Here is an 18,121-nt window from a genome sequence, read left to right as displayed (position 1 = left end):
GAGGTCTCACTCTTTCACCCAGGGTAGAGTGCAGTGGCACAATCACCACTCACTGCCACCTTGACCTCCTGTGCTCAAGAGATCCTCCTACCTCAGCCTACTGAGTAGCTGAGACTACAGGTGTGCACCACCATGCCTGGCTAATTTTTTTATTTTTTTGTAGAGATGTGGTTTCCTATGCTGCCCAGGACTGTCTCAAACTGCAAGGCTTAAGTAATTCTCCCACCCTGGCCTCCCAGAGTGCTGGAAGTTAGCATTACAGGTGTGAGCCAAGAAAGAATTATTGTATATACATTAGGAAAAATACAAAATAGAAATCGTAGCTACTGTTTTTGAGCATTCATATTTTAGGGCCAGGCCTCTGCTATGTGTCCTCTCACTTCATCCTTAAAGCCACAAGAGAGGTTACAGTGTTCCATGTCACATACGAGTACCCAACACTAACTGAGCAGCAAAGATGTGCTCCCTCAGCATCTCAGAGTAGAGTTCCCCTTGGCTTTCTTCTCACAAACATCTTGTATTTTCCAAGGATCCTTCTATTGGGCTTTTTTTTTTCTGATCATAAAGGTGAGCGGGAGTAAAATAGGAAAGGTACATCTTTAACACCAAGTTCTGTGTCAGACAACATGGTTACCCATGGGATGAAGCTAACAGTATTTGGCCTGTTACTTTTGTGCCACTTGCCACCTCCCCTGAAAGAAGCTTTTCAGAGAAACTTCCTTGAGTGAAGATGGGTTAGTTACATTTCTTTGTCAGACAGCAGGGCAGTATACAAGAATACTCTGGCACACTGCTGCAGTTAATTTTGGCAGATCCTCTGAAATACTTGTTTTATATTTTATTTTGAGAACCTTGTCAGGAAACCAAGGAATATCTTTTTTTTTTTTTTTTTTTTTTTTGAGTTGAAGTCTCACTCTGTTGCCCAGACTGGAGTGCAGTGGCACGCTTCCAGCCACTGGAGCCTTGACCTACTGGGCTCTGGCAGTCCTTCTGCCTCAGCCTTCCAAGTAGTCAAAACTACAGGTGCACGCTGCCACGCCTGGCTAATTTTTGATTTATTGTAAAGACAAGGTCTCACCAAGTTTCCTGGGTGGGTCTCAAACCTGCAGTCTCAGGTAGTCCACTCGCCTTGGCCTCCCAAAGTGCTGGAATTACAGGCTGAGCCACCAAGCCCGGCCCCAAGGAATATCTTATCATCATGTAATCAGTTATTTCTTTTCAGAAGTTAATAACTGTGACAATGAAAATATTTTAATTTAAAAGTTTAGAGATAGGCTTTGGAAAAAGAAGAAAAATGAATTTTATCATTTTCTTTCCTGAACAAAACATATTAAAACCATTATATTGAAGATATATATAATTAAATATCACAGGGCAGTTATTTTCACTTCTACAGTCTTGCTACTGTACATGGATTTTGGAAGTGGTTTTGTTTTCCAGCCAAAATACTGTTTTCTTCTTGGGTAAACCACTTTTTTGTTTCTTTCTTAGAATATAGTTAATTGTGGCACTAGGAGAGTTTAAAATTACGTTCTGAAATCTGAACTCCATTACAATCGTAAACATTTCTGAGGTTAACATGCTTTTAGTATATTTCTTTATTCCTATTTCCCTTCTTAGTCCATTACAGATGCGAATAAATTTCCAAAAGTATATCTTAATTGTCTGGGATTTTTGACTTTAAATCATATTTCACATATACTAAGGGGCAAGTTTGATTATTCACACATTTTGTGAGGCCTATAAGCTTTATTTTGATTTATTGTTGAGTTACTTACACCTACTAGAATTATACTTCAGTGTAGAGAATTAAAGGTAATGATGGTAAACCTCTTTTCTTCATCATGTTTTCTTAAGGCTCCTGTTCCAAAGAGTGCACTTATTCCTGTAATTCCCATCACCAAATCAACAGGCTCTAGGTTCCGGAATAGTGTGGAAGGATTGAATCAAGAGATTGAAATAATAATTAAAGAGACTGGGGAAAAAGAAGAGCAACTCATAGTAAGTAATCTTGTGTCTTATAATCATCCTTACACATGAACTCTTCTCATTATTAAAAATTCACAATTTTATTTTCCATGTTTACTTAGGTTTCTTCCTTCTCATTGAGAGAGAATGAAAATTTATATCTTTTGAAAAAAGGGCAAGTGAATGAAAGATTTTCATTTCTTTGCATCTCATAGTGCAATCTGAGTGATCTAAGTGTGGATTCCTGAATAGAAACTATATTTTGTTTATCCATATTTAACAATCAGTAGACAGGTGATATACCTCTCATTTGCTATAACTTCCTTTAACAAAAGTTGATTTACTAATTTCGGGGTGGAGGGCTTTCATAATATTGAATACTTTCTCAGCATGAATCTGCCTGCTCCTTGGTTGATTGCCAGTTACTGTTTGGTTTTGGTTGGCAAGCTAGGCTCTATCATGCGTACGAAGAACAGTTAGAAATGACTGCTTACTCTCTACTAACTAGAATGCACATAAGAATGGTTCATATGTAAAACAGTGAGAAAAAGTACTGTTTAAGTTTTAAAACCAAGTCACAGAGTATATCTATCTAACCCTTTTATTCTTCAGTGAGGGAGGAAGTAGGGAGTTTGAAGTAGTATTTTGATGCTTAAGATTCTCTCCCTTAAGAGAAAAGGTTGGTTTTGCTTGGAGAAAGCACAGCTCCCCAGGCTCTCTTCTCCATTCTTCATGGTGGGGTAAACATTCCCTGATGTGAAAAATGTTGATGAATCAGAGGTACACAGGGTTGGTTTCCTTCTAAGTGAGCCACACTGGCTTCCTTCTGAGTGTCTCCTTCATTTTCCTCCTGTTAGTACTGCTGTTAGCATCTTTTCCTCACTTAGGAAGGTTCATTTGATTTCAACCCTTTTTTTATTTTTTATTTTTTTTGAGTTGGAGTCTCACTCAGTCGCCCAGACTGGAGTGCAGTGGCCGCTCCCGGCCACCGCAGCCTCGACCTGCTGGGCTCCGGCGATCCTTCCGCCTCAGCCTTCCAAGTAGCTGGAACTACAGGCACGTGCTACCACGCCCGGCTAATTTTTGATTTATTGTAGAGATGAGGTCTCGCCAAGTTGCCCAGGTGGGTCTTGAACCCTCAGGCTCAGGCAATCCACTCACCTCAGCCTCCCAAAACTGTGGGATTACAGGCTGAGCCACTGAGCCTGGCTTGATTCAACCCTTTAAGTGGGAGGAGGGTAACAAAGGCGTGGCACACTGTGGATGACCTTTTCCTCTAATATGGAGCCTAGTGTTACACTTAGATTTCTCTTCTTTTGCCATGGCCCTCCGTAGAATTTTTAAAATAATATTTAGCACATAATAAGCTATTCCATACACTTTATTGATTCAGCAAGCATTGGTCACTTGCTATGTGCCAGGCACTGGGAATACAAAGTTCACCTGAGACTCTCAGTAGGGAAGTCAGATTAGACAGGGATGTCCCTAAAGCAGCACATAGGCCTAGTAAGTAGGAGGGGTTTCTGATTTGTAAATCTCTGGCACTATAGGGAAGGTTGACAGTGGGTGCATACTGGTGACTTTCACAGTCAGTGGACAATATGCATATGCGTTAAACATTTTACAACAGCCACAAGATATTCCAGACGGCCATCGTGCTCCACCCCCGCTCGCACAGAGAAGTAGCAGCACGCGCAGCATCGACACGCAGACCCCTGGTGGGGCAGACAGGGGAAGCAACAACAGCAGCCGCTCCCAGTCTGTATCCCCCACATCGTTCCTCACCATTTCCCACGAAGGCAGCGAGGAGAGTCCTTGTTCAGCTGATGACCTGCTGGCTGACCCCAGAGACAAAGGTACCATGCTGAGGGAATTTGTTCGTAGGGATAGCTGGCTGCCACCTATTTTAGTGCTCATTTATTCATTTTTCTGGCAGATTACACACACTTGAGGCTTCTAGGGCAATGTGTTCAAAGCTTGGGTTTGAAAAAATTGGAGTACAAAACAGGCTTACTGTGGTGCTAAGTTGATGGACTGGTTGGATGGTTTATGGACTTTTATTTGTGCTTTTTTTTTTTTTGCATTTGTTAATACAGTTTTCTCATTCGTGAGAAATATTTCTTTTTGTTATAAATGAGATGAACAATTGTCCTGAAAAGCACTTTGGTCTCTGTCATCTTACAGTCATGATTTTATTACCCTATTATTTTTTAACTGAATATGAAGCCTTCAAGTTAGTGGCTTTTTTAGGCTCTGTATTTGTGATATTTTTAACAAGGATTCAAATGATTTATATCAGTGTGAGATGAATGTTCAAAGCAAGACTGGTATAAAAGGTTGGAAGGTGGAAGGTACTTGTGTACCTTAAAAACAACCTGGAGACAGAAGCAGTTTGAATATTAATTTAAAATATTCTTACCATTTAAGCAGATATGACATTTGCATTTGTCTTTATCAGGACAGTATTTTGTTAGCTAATCCTAGGTATTTTATGTGTTTGAAAGCAATAATATGACATTTATTTATAAATTCTAAAGCTCAGTTTAGTAGTCATTTATTTCAACCCTCCTACATACAGTGTGTTGAGTATTCTACAATGTTCTATTGTTATAACTGGCGGTTACTTATCACCCAGATCACTCAGATTGTTGAAACTGTAGCAAGTGCAAAAGATGGAAGATCCACTCAAGAAATCACTTTAAACTGTGAACTGTGAGCTGTAAACTGTTGTTATTGGGACCTTTTCTTGCTAGCTTCTAGGTCAGATAAAACATGCCTATTATAATCTGTCCCTTGATTTCTCATACTTCTTACTTTTATATCAGTAACATAAGATCTCCATAAATAAACTCAATAAACGTGTGTCCTGCTGCATTTGATTTTAGGAGTCTAGCAGCTGGTTGGCTTGTAAGAAAATAGGACCTCAGTTCTACTGCCAGCAAGGAATTAATTTGTAGCCTAGCTGACACAGACTGAAAATTTAGAACAGTTATGTAATATAATATAAACTGAGGACATCAGCACTGAACAAAAATCTCAGAGTAAAGAAGTTTTTCCTCTGATAGGGTTAATCTGGAAAGATTCCAAAAAATTTACGCTAGACCTTGAAGGAAGTTTTGGAAAATGAACATAACTTACCCCTTTTAGGTAAGGGGAAGCTCATAGGCAAAAGGAAGTGTTTGCATGCAGTGTCTTTACCTTCCTAGAGCAGAGAGCATAACCAGAAGAGAGAGAAATCAAATGCAGAAATTCTGAAGGGCAGATCAGGCATTTATGATCAGCAATAGTGAAGAACCATTTCAAAACTTATACTGGGAAAAATGGAAGTGATATTGAGTGTCTTTGCTGAGTATAGAATAGAAATGAGGCAGCCGACCTGTGTTCAGTACTGGGAATCATGGGACACAGGCCTAGGTTTTGATCATTGTGAGTGGAAAAGAAAAAGGATCTTTCATTTGTTTATGCATTTATTTAGCAAACATTAATTATCTCCTTTTTACCAGGAATTGTGTTAGATATTGTGATGATATTGATAAATACAGTATCTCTTCCTGCCCTCAAGTAGTTTATGGTGGGGTGGTGGCAAGAGCAGTTAAATATCATATGACTATACATTTATTTGCTAGATTCCTAGTAATCTCATGTGTCATTTCTTGCAGAGAATGGAAATAATTCTCCTTTGCCCAAATATGCAACCTCACCAAAGCCTAACAACAGTTATATGTTCAAAAGGGAACCTCCTGAGGGCTGTGAAAGGGTCAAAGTCTTTGAGGAATGCTCGTAAGTATCCCTCCAAAAAATTTATTATAAGAATTTTTAAATAAGCTGAAAGAGTGTTATAGTAATCACTCAAATACCAATCCCCAAATTATATAATAACTAACATTTTGCAGTATTTACTAAAAGCAACCGTAGTACTCCTGCATAACCACAATACTATTATCACATCTAAAAGTAGATAATAATGCTTAATATCAACTAAGAATTCCTAGTTGTTACTCACATATCCTTAGTTGTGCCCAGAGAATCTTCTGTAGCTGTCATTTTTGAACCTGTATCCAGTCAAGTTTACACATTGCAGATGGCATCATATTTATTCAAGATAGACCATGAACCTCACAGATCTCACCCTTCTTTCAAGGAAGCCAGCGTGGGCAACATAGATCCACTCTCATACCTACGTAAACAAATAAACATAGGTGTGTATGATGAAGAGAATGTAAGATGCAGAATTTTAACCTAGCAGTCATATCTGGTGCTCTTGGTGTGTGATCTAGACTCCCAAACGTCTGTTGGCAGGCCCGTTAGTCAGCTACTCCCATTTTAAACTCTTTGGTCTCCTGGAAAGTATTAACAGCCTTGTGTTTTCAGTAGCTTGTGTTTTCCGTGCCTTACAAGTGATGACTACAGGTATGGGAAGATTGAGCAGATTAGGTGATATACATTATTTGGGGGTAGGGTGAGGATACTTGGCCCTCCCCATCTTGTCTCACTGTGGCTGCAAGGCTAAGAGCCACCCATTGGACTTTTTCTTACAGTGAAACCTAAAATACAACATAGAGATTGTTCAGCCATTTGCAGGTCACACCATTTGTCTTTTTCCTCAGGAACATCTTAGAGTGATTTGAAATGTGGCATCTTTTTGTTTCTCTTGTGTGCCCTCTAGTCAGTGCTTCCTTTAATCTAAATTCTGAATAATCTTGCTACACAAAGAGCATTGTTTTCTAATTTCTTTAACTTCTCTGCTAGGAAACACCAGCTGTCAGTGACCTATCTGCTTCTGTGACCGTAACTGAAAACTGGTGTTGTAGCAGCTGCTTGTTTTAGTTTTTTTTTTTTTTTCACCATGCCAGCCTGTAAGTTTTAACGGGTGCTAGCTGAGAGATTAAGCCAGGATTTCTGGAAATTCGTTCCATGGACTACAAGCATCATAATCACCTGGGGAATTTATTGAAACTGCAGATTCCCAAGCTTAATGAATCATTAAATATGGAGGTAGAACCTGAGTTTTCCTCCTTTAACAAGTACTTCAGATGTTGTTTGTGCTCAGTTTGAAAAGACTGGTTTATGCCTTTCCATGAGAGTTCTTAAGAATGGGATCTTTCTTTCAGCAGTTTGAACATCTCATTCCAGTCCCTCCTGGCCTGTATCCTTTGCATTGAGAAGTCTGTTACTGGATGAACTGAAGCTCCTTTATATATAACGTGCTTCTTTTATCTTGCTACTTTTAGGATCCTCTCTTTGTCCTTGACCTTTGAGAGTTTGATGTTTATATGTCTTAGGGTAATGGGTAATGTTATTTCGATCAAATCTGCTGTCCTCTGACTTTCCTGTACTGGGTATTTATATCTTTGTCAAGTTTTGGAAAGCTTTCTGTGTTACTTCTTTGAATGAGCTTTCTACCCCTTTTTTCTGTTCTACTGTCTCTTGAACAATAATTCTTAGATGTAGTCTTTTTAAATTTTCTACATCTAGCCGGGCTTGGTAGCTCAGTCTGTAATCCCACCTTTTGGGAGGCTGAGGTGAGTGGATTGTCTGAGCCTGCGGGTTCGAGACCCGCCTGGGCAACTTGGTGAGACCTCATCTCTACAATAAATCAAAAAATTAGACGGGCATGGTAGCATGCGCCTGTAGTTCCAGCTTCTTGGAAGGCTGAGGCAGAAGGATCGCTGGAGCCCAGCAGATCGAGGCTGCAGTGGCCAGGAGCAGCCACTGCACTCCAGTCTGGGTGACAGAGTGAGACTCCAACTCAAAAAATAATAATAATTTTTTTTCTACATCGTATAGGCGGTCTTTGTTCTTTTTCATTCTTGTTTCTCCTCTGACTGTATGTTTTCACATAACCTTTCTTTGAGTTCACTGATTCTTTCCTCTGTTTAATCCATTCTGCTGTCGAGAGCCTGTAGTAAATTTTTCAATTCTGTAAGTGTATTTCTCAATTTCAAGATTTCAGTTTTTTGTGGTTTTATTTTGTTTTGTTTTTTAGTCAGAGTCTCACGTCTCACTCTGTCTCCCAGGCAGGAGTGCAGTGGCATAGTCACGGCTCCCCAGCCTCGACCTCCTGGGCTCAGGCGAGCCTTCTACCTCAGCCTCCCAAGTAACTGGGGCTACAGGCATGCACCACGATGCCTGGCTCATTTTATTTTATTTTATTTTTGTAGAGATGAGTTCTTGCTATGTTGCATAGGCTGGTCTCAAAACGCCTGGGCTCAAGCAGTCCTCCGGCTTTGGCCTCCCAAAGTGTTAGGATTACAGGCGTGAGCCACCATGCTCAGCCTGAATTTTTAAAAAATTATTTCAATCTCTTGTTAAATTTCCCTGACAAATTTCTGAATTGTTTTGTGGTATCTTGAAAGTCACTGAATTTCCTTAAAACTACTGTTTTGAATTATTGGTGAGTTCACATGTTGCCATCTCATTAGAGTCAGTCACTGGTGCCTTGCTTTGTCTGTTTGGGAGATCGTGGATCCGTTTGTAGTTGTTTCTTGTGGATGTACATCTGTGTCTTTGCATTGAAGATTAGCTATTTATTCCGGTCTTCCTTGTGTGGCTTGTCTGGGGTTTTACTGGATTTACTTATTTACAGATTCTTCACTGCCTCATGTTGGCTCTAGGTGGCGCCCTAAGTACAGGTTCATCAGGGCTCTAGTCAGTGATAAAATCTCTGCCCTTCCCAAATGGAGGAGGGGATCTCTCGGCAATTGGGAAAACCGGCCAGGGGTTGGTGTCCAGGGAACCTGTGGAACAAACTTCCTGCCTGGTGGGGCTGCTGAACAGCCACTCTGATTTGGCATCTCCTTTGGCCGAGTGACAGAACAGATTTCCCAGATCTGGGGTGGTGATCCCACCTTCTCTCTTTGTCTCAGGGATATTTCTCCTTTCTGGCACTCACAGTGCTTCTTGTGGGTTAATGTAGGGACAGGCTCCTGCTAGGGAACCCAGGATGGTGGGGAAGCTGGTTGTCCACCTCAATCTCACTGTTTTGTGAGTTGGGAAATCTCTATACTCTTCATGCTGGGCCAGATGGGCAGGGATGTTGTAGATGTGGAAGTCTGTGTCTCTTACTGTCTTCGCTATGTCCCTGGAAACTGTTTCATCCTACTTGAGTTCAGGATATTGCTGGTGATATCTCGGTGCTATATGGTGAAGACAGCTTGCTTCTTCGCAACCATTTGGAACAAGATAGCAGCAATGGGGTCATTCTGTTAAGTAAAAAGTCTGTTGGCCTAAATGTACCTTTTTGGAGTTGAGCTCTTTGATTTACTCATTCATTAAATGCAGGGAAATGGTTGATTGGCTCAAAAGCATTTTGAACTTTTTCTTTAATGACTTTGAGTATTTGTTGTGTCGGTGTGGTACCTGCCTTAGACTATTGCATTTGGAAATTTGGTGACTCAGTATCTGAGCCATATGCTAGTATGTTATTTGTATATGTAGAGAGAGCAGAAAAGACAGAGGTGTGTGTGCATGTGTGTGTGTATAGATAAATCAAAGAAACTTAAGATAAACCCTAACACCTTATGTGTTTTATGGCACAAGGATCTGTTATTAGAAGGAAAACCTATTTTTTAATGTAATGTTTATTATAAATTTTACTAGTATAAAGGATGTATAGCACACAAAAACTATGAGTATTTTAATTACATTTTAAAGATTAATTAGCAGTAATCCAAGAGTGGATTTCTTAGAGATAATTTTAACCTATTACCAATAAGTTACTTGTAGTGTTAAAAAATTAGTCTCTTTTTGTCGTAGCTATGTGAAAATTAGAGCAAAAGCCATTGTGCACATTAGCATTAAAGCAAAGGAACATTATTGGTTATAAGATAAAATTTTAGCTTATTTGATCATTCTTTTAAGAAGACTTTTCTAAGTCTTAGTTTGTGTTTAAAGTAGGAACTCTGAGCCGGGCTCAGTGACTCAGCCTGTAATCCCACGCTTTGGGAGGCCGAGGTGAGTGAATTGCCTGAGTCCGCGGGTTCGAGACCCGCCTGGGCAACTTGGTGAGACCTCATCTCTACAATAAATAAAAAATTAGCTGGGCGTGGTAGCACATGCCTGTAGTTCCAGCTACTTGGAAGGCTGAGGCAGAAGGATTGCCGGAGCCCAGCAGGTCGAGGCTGCGGTGGCCAGGAGCGGCCACTGCACTCCAGTCTGGGTGACAGAGTGAGACTCCAACTCAAAAAAATAAAATAAAGTAGGAACTCTGACCTGAACTGAGGTTTGAGATGGGATAAGAAGTGATCCCTGGTGCCTAGAAATGTATCTGTTACCTGGAAGAAAATAGATGGTTGGTTTTGGGCCTAGAAAGGGCAAAACCAAATTTTGTACTTTCGTGTCTCTTCTTTTTGATAACAACGGACGCCATAGCCATGCCATCTGTGTTTAGTAAGTCCTGTTTAATGAAGTTCAGTATGTTCTTTCCTGATCCCAGCTAATACTCCATGACCTTAGATTCCTAGATATTACGGCTTTTTTGCAATATAGAGGTATTTTTAAATTATATCTACTTTGAGACACAATCCTCTTGGAATAACTGCTTAAGGAAAAATACAGTTTTAAAAACAGTTCTGATATTTGGTTTTTTGTTTTTTCTTTTTTGTATGTATGGTTCTTAAGTTGAAGAATGCTTTGAAGTACTGTTAGTACTTGCAGCTTCTGTTAGTGCAAGTCTCATACCCCAGAAGTGGGGAATGTTCTTGGGTAATGCACTCGCAGAAGCTAGAGAGGGCGGGAGAGTGACTCTTCTGTGTGGAGTGTAATGACTGGAAAGGTCACGGGAAGTTTTGTGGTGCTTTTGTTATGTTGGTGTTAATGTTCTGTTTCATGATCTAATGAGTTAGGAAAGTTATTAGTGTTTACATTATTTTGGGTGAGCTATGTCATAAGTCTGTTTTCATGAAAGCAGCAAGGAAGTTAAATAGTTTTTGGATTCCTGTCATAAAAACACTGTTCCAGATCAAGAGCTTTATCATAGTCAGGAAGTTCGTTTGTATTTCAGAAATGTGAAGCTTCATCCCAGAGATCTGTGAGCAGTCATGTGTCTTAAGTTATTATTAACAAGATAGTTAGTTAATGAAAAACCTAGGCTTCTTTTGGATGGGGTTAAAATTAACTAGCATATTTTTTGCCTGTGAGAAATTTTTCATTCTATGAGAATGAAAGTTACCTCCAGTAATTGTCTTGAAAGGAAAATTCAAGCACTATTTAATTATTTTAAAAAACCAATTTGGATATTCCTATTTCTTTAAGGAACTGGAAACCAGGTGTGTGTTTTTTTTAAATCAGTAACATATCCAAACATACCTGTGGCCTACTAAGTTTTCATTGTATTCAAGAAAGAATAGTGCACAAGTAAAACATAATTTTAATAATGATGTGCTTTTCTTTGTTCTTAAATTGCTGAATTTCATGGAGCCACTTGTGTTTGCTACTAGGCAGGAGAGTGCCCACCTGGTCCCTGTGTGCTTGGAGCACATCATCTTGGTGCTCACACCTCAGGCCTGTCTGTCATTCACTCTTCAAAATCCAGCTCAAATGTTACTTCCTACCAATCCCTCCTTCTCCCTTGCACTCTCTGCCTCCACCCCTACCCCCTCAGATCTTTTATAAACCTTTGTCATTACATCTGTCAGACTCTTGCAGAGTTCTTGACCTCTTCTCGGTGCCGGACAGCTTCCACAGTCTGGCAAGGCTGTGGATCCCTTCTCTGAATAATGTTTTAAATGCATAAAATATGTATGATTATAAAGGAGAACTATGTTGAAATACAGTTCTGTCCTCGGCACCCTGTACCTCCATGAATTATAACTTTAGTCCATCTCTTCCGTGTCGATTTTTTTCATCTTTGTGTCCTCAGAATCTAGTGCAGACTTGGCACACTTGGATTTTATTGAACTGATTGAGGTTTTTTTTTTTTTTGAGTTGGAATCTCACTCTGTCACCCAGGCTGGAGGGCAGTGTCATGCTCCCAGCCACCGCAGCCTCGACCTGCCGGGCTCCGGCGATCCTTCCGCCACAGCCTTCCAAGTAGCTGGAACTACTGGCGCGCGATACCACACCCGGCTAATTTTTTGATTTATTGTAGAGATGAGGTCTCACCAAGTTACCCAGGTGGGTCTCGAACCCGCAGGCTCAGGCAATCCACTCATCTCAGCCTCCCAAAGTGCGAGATTACAGGCTGAGCCACTGAGCCCAGCTTGATTGAGATTTTAATTGTCATTGAGAGAGATAAGAATCAACCTAAATCTTGGTTTATTTAGCTTTTCCTGCCTTAATTTTGCTTTAGTTTTGTGGCACTTCCATGTTATTTTGACAATTTAATTTTTAAAAAATATTTTTGACTTTTATAGAATTAACATCAGTATCCTTTTCAACAATTTGGGAATTTCAGGAGGACCTAGGAACAAGGAAGATTTTGGCTTCAATAAAAACACTTTCAAAGCAAAGGAGTTTTTATTTACATTGCATTGCTCAGAAAACCATTGTGGTTAACTCAAAGAATTGTTTGTTAGAGAGATTAAGAGCACTTGAAGAGAAAACCCATCTGCCAAAGTCTAGTCCTTTGAGTGGTGGGACTCAGCAAAAGATGACCATTGTTTATCTTTGATCTCCTTGCTGTCGCCCTTCAGAATAGTAAAGGTCTTAGAAAAATCATGATAGTAGAACATGTTTTTGTCTTTAAACATCTAGGTTTTTTTTTTGCTTTGGGAAATCATTATCTGTTGGCTGTCTTAGGTCTTGACTGAAATGCCATGTTCATCGCCTGAGCCCCACATGGCACTGGGCCCTCGGGAAACTGCAAGTGGCAGTGACAAGGGGACCCTTCTGGCTTCACAGATGCCTATTTTGAATCATACATATAATATGAATCATACATCTAACTTTAGTCCTCAGCATTTGATGCTTTTGACATAGCTCGAGTTTTTGTCTGTAATTTACTTGTTTTTTTTTAAATAAAAGATCTTGTTTCCGATGTTCAATGACTTAATAGTATTGGGTTGTCTGTTCTACATCTAGGCCAAAACAGCTTCACGAAATCCCAGCCTTTTACTGTCCTGACAAAAACAAGGTGAATTTTATTCCTAAAAGCGGCTCTGCTTTCTGCCTCGTGAGCATCCTCAAGCCGCTCCTTCCCACCCCAGATCTTACCCTCAAGGGCTCTGGCCACAGCCTGACAGTCACCACCGGCATGACAACCACTCTGCTACAGCCCATTGCTGTGGCCTCTCTGTCGACAAATACGGAGCAAGACCGAGTGTCCCGAGGAACGAGTACAGTCATGTCATCAGCTTCTCTGCTCCCACCACCAGAATCCATCGAGGAAGCTGAAGGTTAGGTTCCATGCTGCGTGGCTGTTGTTCTAGGAAATTGGGAACCTCCTCCGATCACTTGACTACGATGGCATCATGCGTTCCCAGTTGGCTATGATGTGCTCTAGTTGTCCAGTGACATGACACGGAGGCTTCTGGAAGAAGGCAGCCCCTGTGACGGCTCTGCCCCACTCATGAAGGCCGACCGTCAGTGCTTAGCCTGCTTTTTCCGTAAAGCACTGATTGAAACAAGAAAGATCTCGTTCATTACTTTTAGAGGAACAATATCACGTTTTTTGCTTTCCAATTAGACTTCTTTAAACACACACACACACACACACACACACACACACACACAATCTGATCCTTGCAAACATGATTCCTGAAGGGAGACGTGAATGATGCTGCAAGAACCATCTTTTATATGAAAACGACTATTTTATAATACCAATGTTACATTTTCTGAAACATAGCAAACAGGATGTTCAAAAGATTCTTTGGTGGCCTCTGTTTCTTGTTCCCTTTCTAGATGTGTGCTTTTCTCAGCTGTTTTCAGCTTTGGGACCAAAGGGATTATTGACATATTCCAAGCAATCTTAATCTCATGACTGTGTTCTCCCAAACAAGGATTAATAGGTAAATGCATTGAACAAGAATATATAAAAAAAGATACAGAGCAATATTCGTACATTATGTGATTTATGTTTTTTGATGTCAAAAGTTTGTGCTTTGGGTGAAATATTTGTAAAACTGCTGTTTTCTTCACTATTCCTGGACACATTTCACCATGTGGTCAGAAAAATTATTGTCTGAAGACAAGTGCTTTAATATGTTCTCACCCATATTGAAACTTGGTTTAAAAGGTCAGGGAGCCAAAAGGAAACTATCCAGTGTTGATTGCCAGTAAGAAGGGCCCTTTGGTTTTCTGTGGAGTATGTATCACACGTTCTCCCTCCTCCACCACAGGTGTCATTCTACCTTCAGCCATCATTGTATCATAGCCCCAAGAGGTCATGAAATGGCTGTGCATGGATTTCCTCCTTTGCTTTTGTGATGATGTTGTCTTGTGGATTTGGTCGGGATTAGTAGTTTGCCAGGAGTGTGATCCGTTGAATAGCAGTCCATAGCCATGGAAATCTTGTGACTGACGTTTTCTTTATGGTGGTTGGCACAGAGATTTGTTGCCTACAGATGTTGCTAGTTTCCTCTCAAAGATTCCACACAGTGGGGAGAATCAACAAGAAGAACTTTGGAGCATAAATGATGGGCACCTTTGAGAACTCCATACAGTTTTCGATTTGGGCTCCTCCTAACACAGATCCCTGCCAGTGTCACATGTGTCACATGACAGCAGTCTTTCATTTCTGGGTATGTGGTAGTGAGATTAAGGAACAGCTTTTTAAAAAATGAGTGTCAGCAAACTGTTGAAGAAAAAGCACCCTTTTCATAGCTTCATATACTACCATGTGATGCAATAACTTACTGTTTCGTAGTAGTGTAAGTAGAAAAGGGTTTTTTAAATGGATACATCCTGTAGAAGGTCAGTATGTCAGCTTGTCCAGACATAACGCATCAAGGAAAACCTACTGGTAGCAATAAATCTTCTGAAAGGACTTCTTGTACTCATGCACCTTTAACATATCTAAGTACTTTAAAATGAGCCCTCTTAAGCTAAAAATGGTAATGTATTTAGGTACATCAGATAAATTCAGACATTTGAATAAATCTGCCAGGTTTTAGTTGGTAGGATCAATGAAATTTGGTACTTCTTCCATCCAAAACTAACTTACTTGTAACTAGTACATAAGGCTTCTCAATCAACGAAAGCCCAGTTATTGGGGGTTTACATTTCCTGATTGAGAATCTTAATTTTTTGCCCTTTTGTTATGCATCTGTATTGACTCTTTCACCACTGAGGAGCCACACTATCAGAAGTACAAAAGAAAAGGCAAAACTGAAACCAGGTGAGTTGCAGTGAATGGAGGAGGAAGGAAGTAGTTAACAGGTCTAAAAAAAAAACACCTCAGTTTTTTTATTACTTGAATTCTATTAAATCTACATTCTTTGCTTTATACTTCCCTTTCTGTCCGCATCCCCACTAGTCACAACGGTATTTTACAACTGGAATGCCACTTCATCCCTCTTTCTCTGCTGTGCACATTTGTCTAATTCATATCTTTCTGTAGCGTTTCATATATCATTAATCTGAAGTAATTTAAAACCAGAACGGAGGAACAAGTATCAGATTTGTCATTTCCAGTCTTATAAATAGAACTCTCAGTCTAATGTTTGGTTGTAAGGAGAATGAGTTTGCAGGTAAATGAATTGCATGGCAACCAGACATGTGCCCTGGCTTTGGGAGAAATACCCTGAGATTTGAAATCAAAAGGTACAAGGAACAGAACAATGCTAACTACCAGTGCCAAAGGGCTACTTTTTAAGCATATAAGCTTTATCATAGTCTTGAAAAATATTAACCATAGCTTCATTCAGCTGCTTTATTTAACCCTTAGTTCCCAGATAGCTGGTTTTTTTTTTTTAAATGGGTCTCCAGCTTTCCAGTGAAATGTGACACTATTCTCAATAGTATGCGTAATACTGTTTTCTAAAATTACACTCCATAATTATTGTTATTCTGTAGAAAACTGTACAGAAGACAAATAGAATAGCTTCAATAGGAATATAATTTAAAATTTTTTTAAATTTTAAATAAATTCACTTCCATTGCAGTAAAAGAAATGAGTGGCATGTGTCTTTTAGCAAAAGGAGCTATTCTCTGGTTTTTCACTTTGTCAATCTTAGTTTTTCTTTTGCCCCAAACAATTTCCTTGTGATGATAAAAGTTATATAAGTTTACTGTTTCTGACTATGACTAAGTCTATTACTTGTTGTGGCTTTTGTGAACAATTATGTTTTAAAAATACCAGTTTTGCCTCTTTGGTTAAATATGGTGAGCATGGATATCACAATTATTTTTTAACTAGATTCTTCAGTTTATTTAATTTTTAAAATAGAGACAGGGTCTTGCTGTGTCACCCAGGTTGGTGTGTCACCCAGATTGGTCCCAAACTCCTGACCACAGGTGATCCTCCTGTCTCGGCCTCCTGTAGTGTTGGGATTACAGGCATGAGCCACCACATACGGCCTTTTGGATTCTTTAAAAGATTTCTTACACTTGTGACCATAGGCCAGATCCGTCTTTTAGAAGGTACTTTTGCTAATTGTAGAATATCTGACAACGTGAAAGACCTTTTTCCCTTTTCTAAATGGTTGGCTTTCAATGGAAGAAGATGTAAAAAAATGACAGAATTTACAGTCTTCTCTATGTCCAAGATTAGGACTATGTTATTAAGATCTTCTTTTAAGGAAAATAAAGGAAAAATTGCCACTACTAATTAGTCTAAACTTAAGAGTCATTCCTTAATATTTGGTATTTTGGTGTCTCAAAATCAGACCAGTGCTGAGTTTGCAAAATAAAGCTGAGAATACTTAACTCTGCACTTTAAGCTGTAAGTTTTATTTTGCCTAAATTAATGATAAGCAGAGCAGCCCTGAACAATTTTTTATTTATACAGTCCTGTTGAGGAGTATAATTTTTTTTTAATCTTCATTTTTCATCTCTGTTGAAGCTGTGTAAATCTTTTGAAATGCAATTTTGAAAAATTTTGTTTTTTGAACAGTTCTTCCCCCAAAAAACAGCAAGCATTTCCAGTGGTGATAGGTATTATTCCTGTGTACTTATGTATTCCCTGTACCTGAACACTTGTTGCTGCCTCACAAGAAAATAGAACTTTTATGTTAAAAATAAAGTCTGTTCTTCTTGAGAGTCTTCCTGTGAATTTTTATGACTGCTGTCTCTAATTCAAGTTGTTTCTTTTCAAACATTTCTAGCCTGAAATAACTTTTAAACGGTATATTGTTCACAAAGTGATAGGAAACGTGTCACGTCGGCAGCAGGTTCTTGCTGCCCTCACCTTGCTCCGAACTGGAGGTGCCTGACCTTCGTGGCACGTGCTCAGCATCAGCATCAGCAGGCCAAGAGCATGAGAGGCACACGGGACCAGTTCACAGTTGGCTAGAGATGAGGGACTGGGGCAGTTGCGCCAATTCATTCTAAAGTACATGAAGAGGGTTCTTTTTTTCCCTCTTACTGATTAATCCTTGCTAAATCTACCATTGTCTTCCTTTGTGACAGTGGTTTTGTTTATATATGCAAGATGGTTGTTTGGGCCGAGGGAATTAGACTACATCCACATAACAGAGCTGGTCAGAAGGCAGCACTGGAATCACTTAGATAGCAGGGACACATTTTAAGGAAGTAAAAAAGTCACCACAGGAATTTGGTCACCAGATTATTTTGTTAAATTTGTTGCTTAAATTTAGAGACAGGGTCTCACTCTGTTGCCCAGGCTAGAATGCAATGGTATGATCATAGCTCACTGTAGCCTTTAACTCTTGGACTTAAGCAACCCTCACACCTCAGCCTTCCAAGTAGCTGGGACTATAGGTGTGTACTACCACACCTGGCTAATATTTAAAATTTTTTTATAGAAATGGGGTCTCATTATGTTGGGCAGGCTGGTCTCAAACTCCTGGCTTCAAGTGATTCTTCCAGCCTTGGCCTCCCAAAGTGCTGGGATTACCGGCATGAGTCACCACATCCAGTTAAGATTTTTTTTTAATTCTTTCTTTTGAGTCAGAGTTTCACTCTGTCACCCAGGCTGGAGTGCAGTGGCATGCTTATGGCTGCCACAGCCTCAATGGAAGGCAATCCTTCCACTTCAGCCTTCCAGGTAGCTGGAACCACAGGCACAAGCTGGTCTCAAACCCGTGGACTCATG

The 18,121-nt window shown here is 39.8% G+C and overlaps 1 protein-coding gene across 1 annotated transcript; it reads left to right on the top strand.

Annotated features, from left to right (window-relative positions):
* Window positions 1–1,857: 1,857 nt before the first annotated feature.
* On the top strand, window positions 1,858–13,977 carry FAM117B (family with sequence similarity 117 member B; the record flags this gene model as incomplete). Its single annotated transcript, XM_008054209.2, has 4 exons — window positions 1,858–2,001; window positions 3,599–3,824; window positions 5,628–5,748; window positions 12,988–13,977. Coding segments are annotated over 4 exons (810 nt in total), but the record flags the coding sequence as incomplete, so codon positions are not given.
* Window positions 13,978–18,121: the final 4,144 nt, after the last annotated feature.

The sequence above is a fragment of the Carlito syrichta genome, unplaced genomic scaffold, assembly GCF_000164805.1.
Source record: "Carlito syrichta isolate Samal-C Ts95f unplaced genomic scaffold, Tarsius_syrichta-2.0.1 Scaffold289248, whole genome shotgun sequence".
In the NCBI taxonomy this organism is placed as follows: domain Eukaryota; kingdom Metazoa; phylum Chordata; class Mammalia; order Primates; family Tarsiidae; genus Carlito; species Carlito syrichta.
This window is presented reverse-complemented; position numbering and strand designations above follow the sequence as displayed.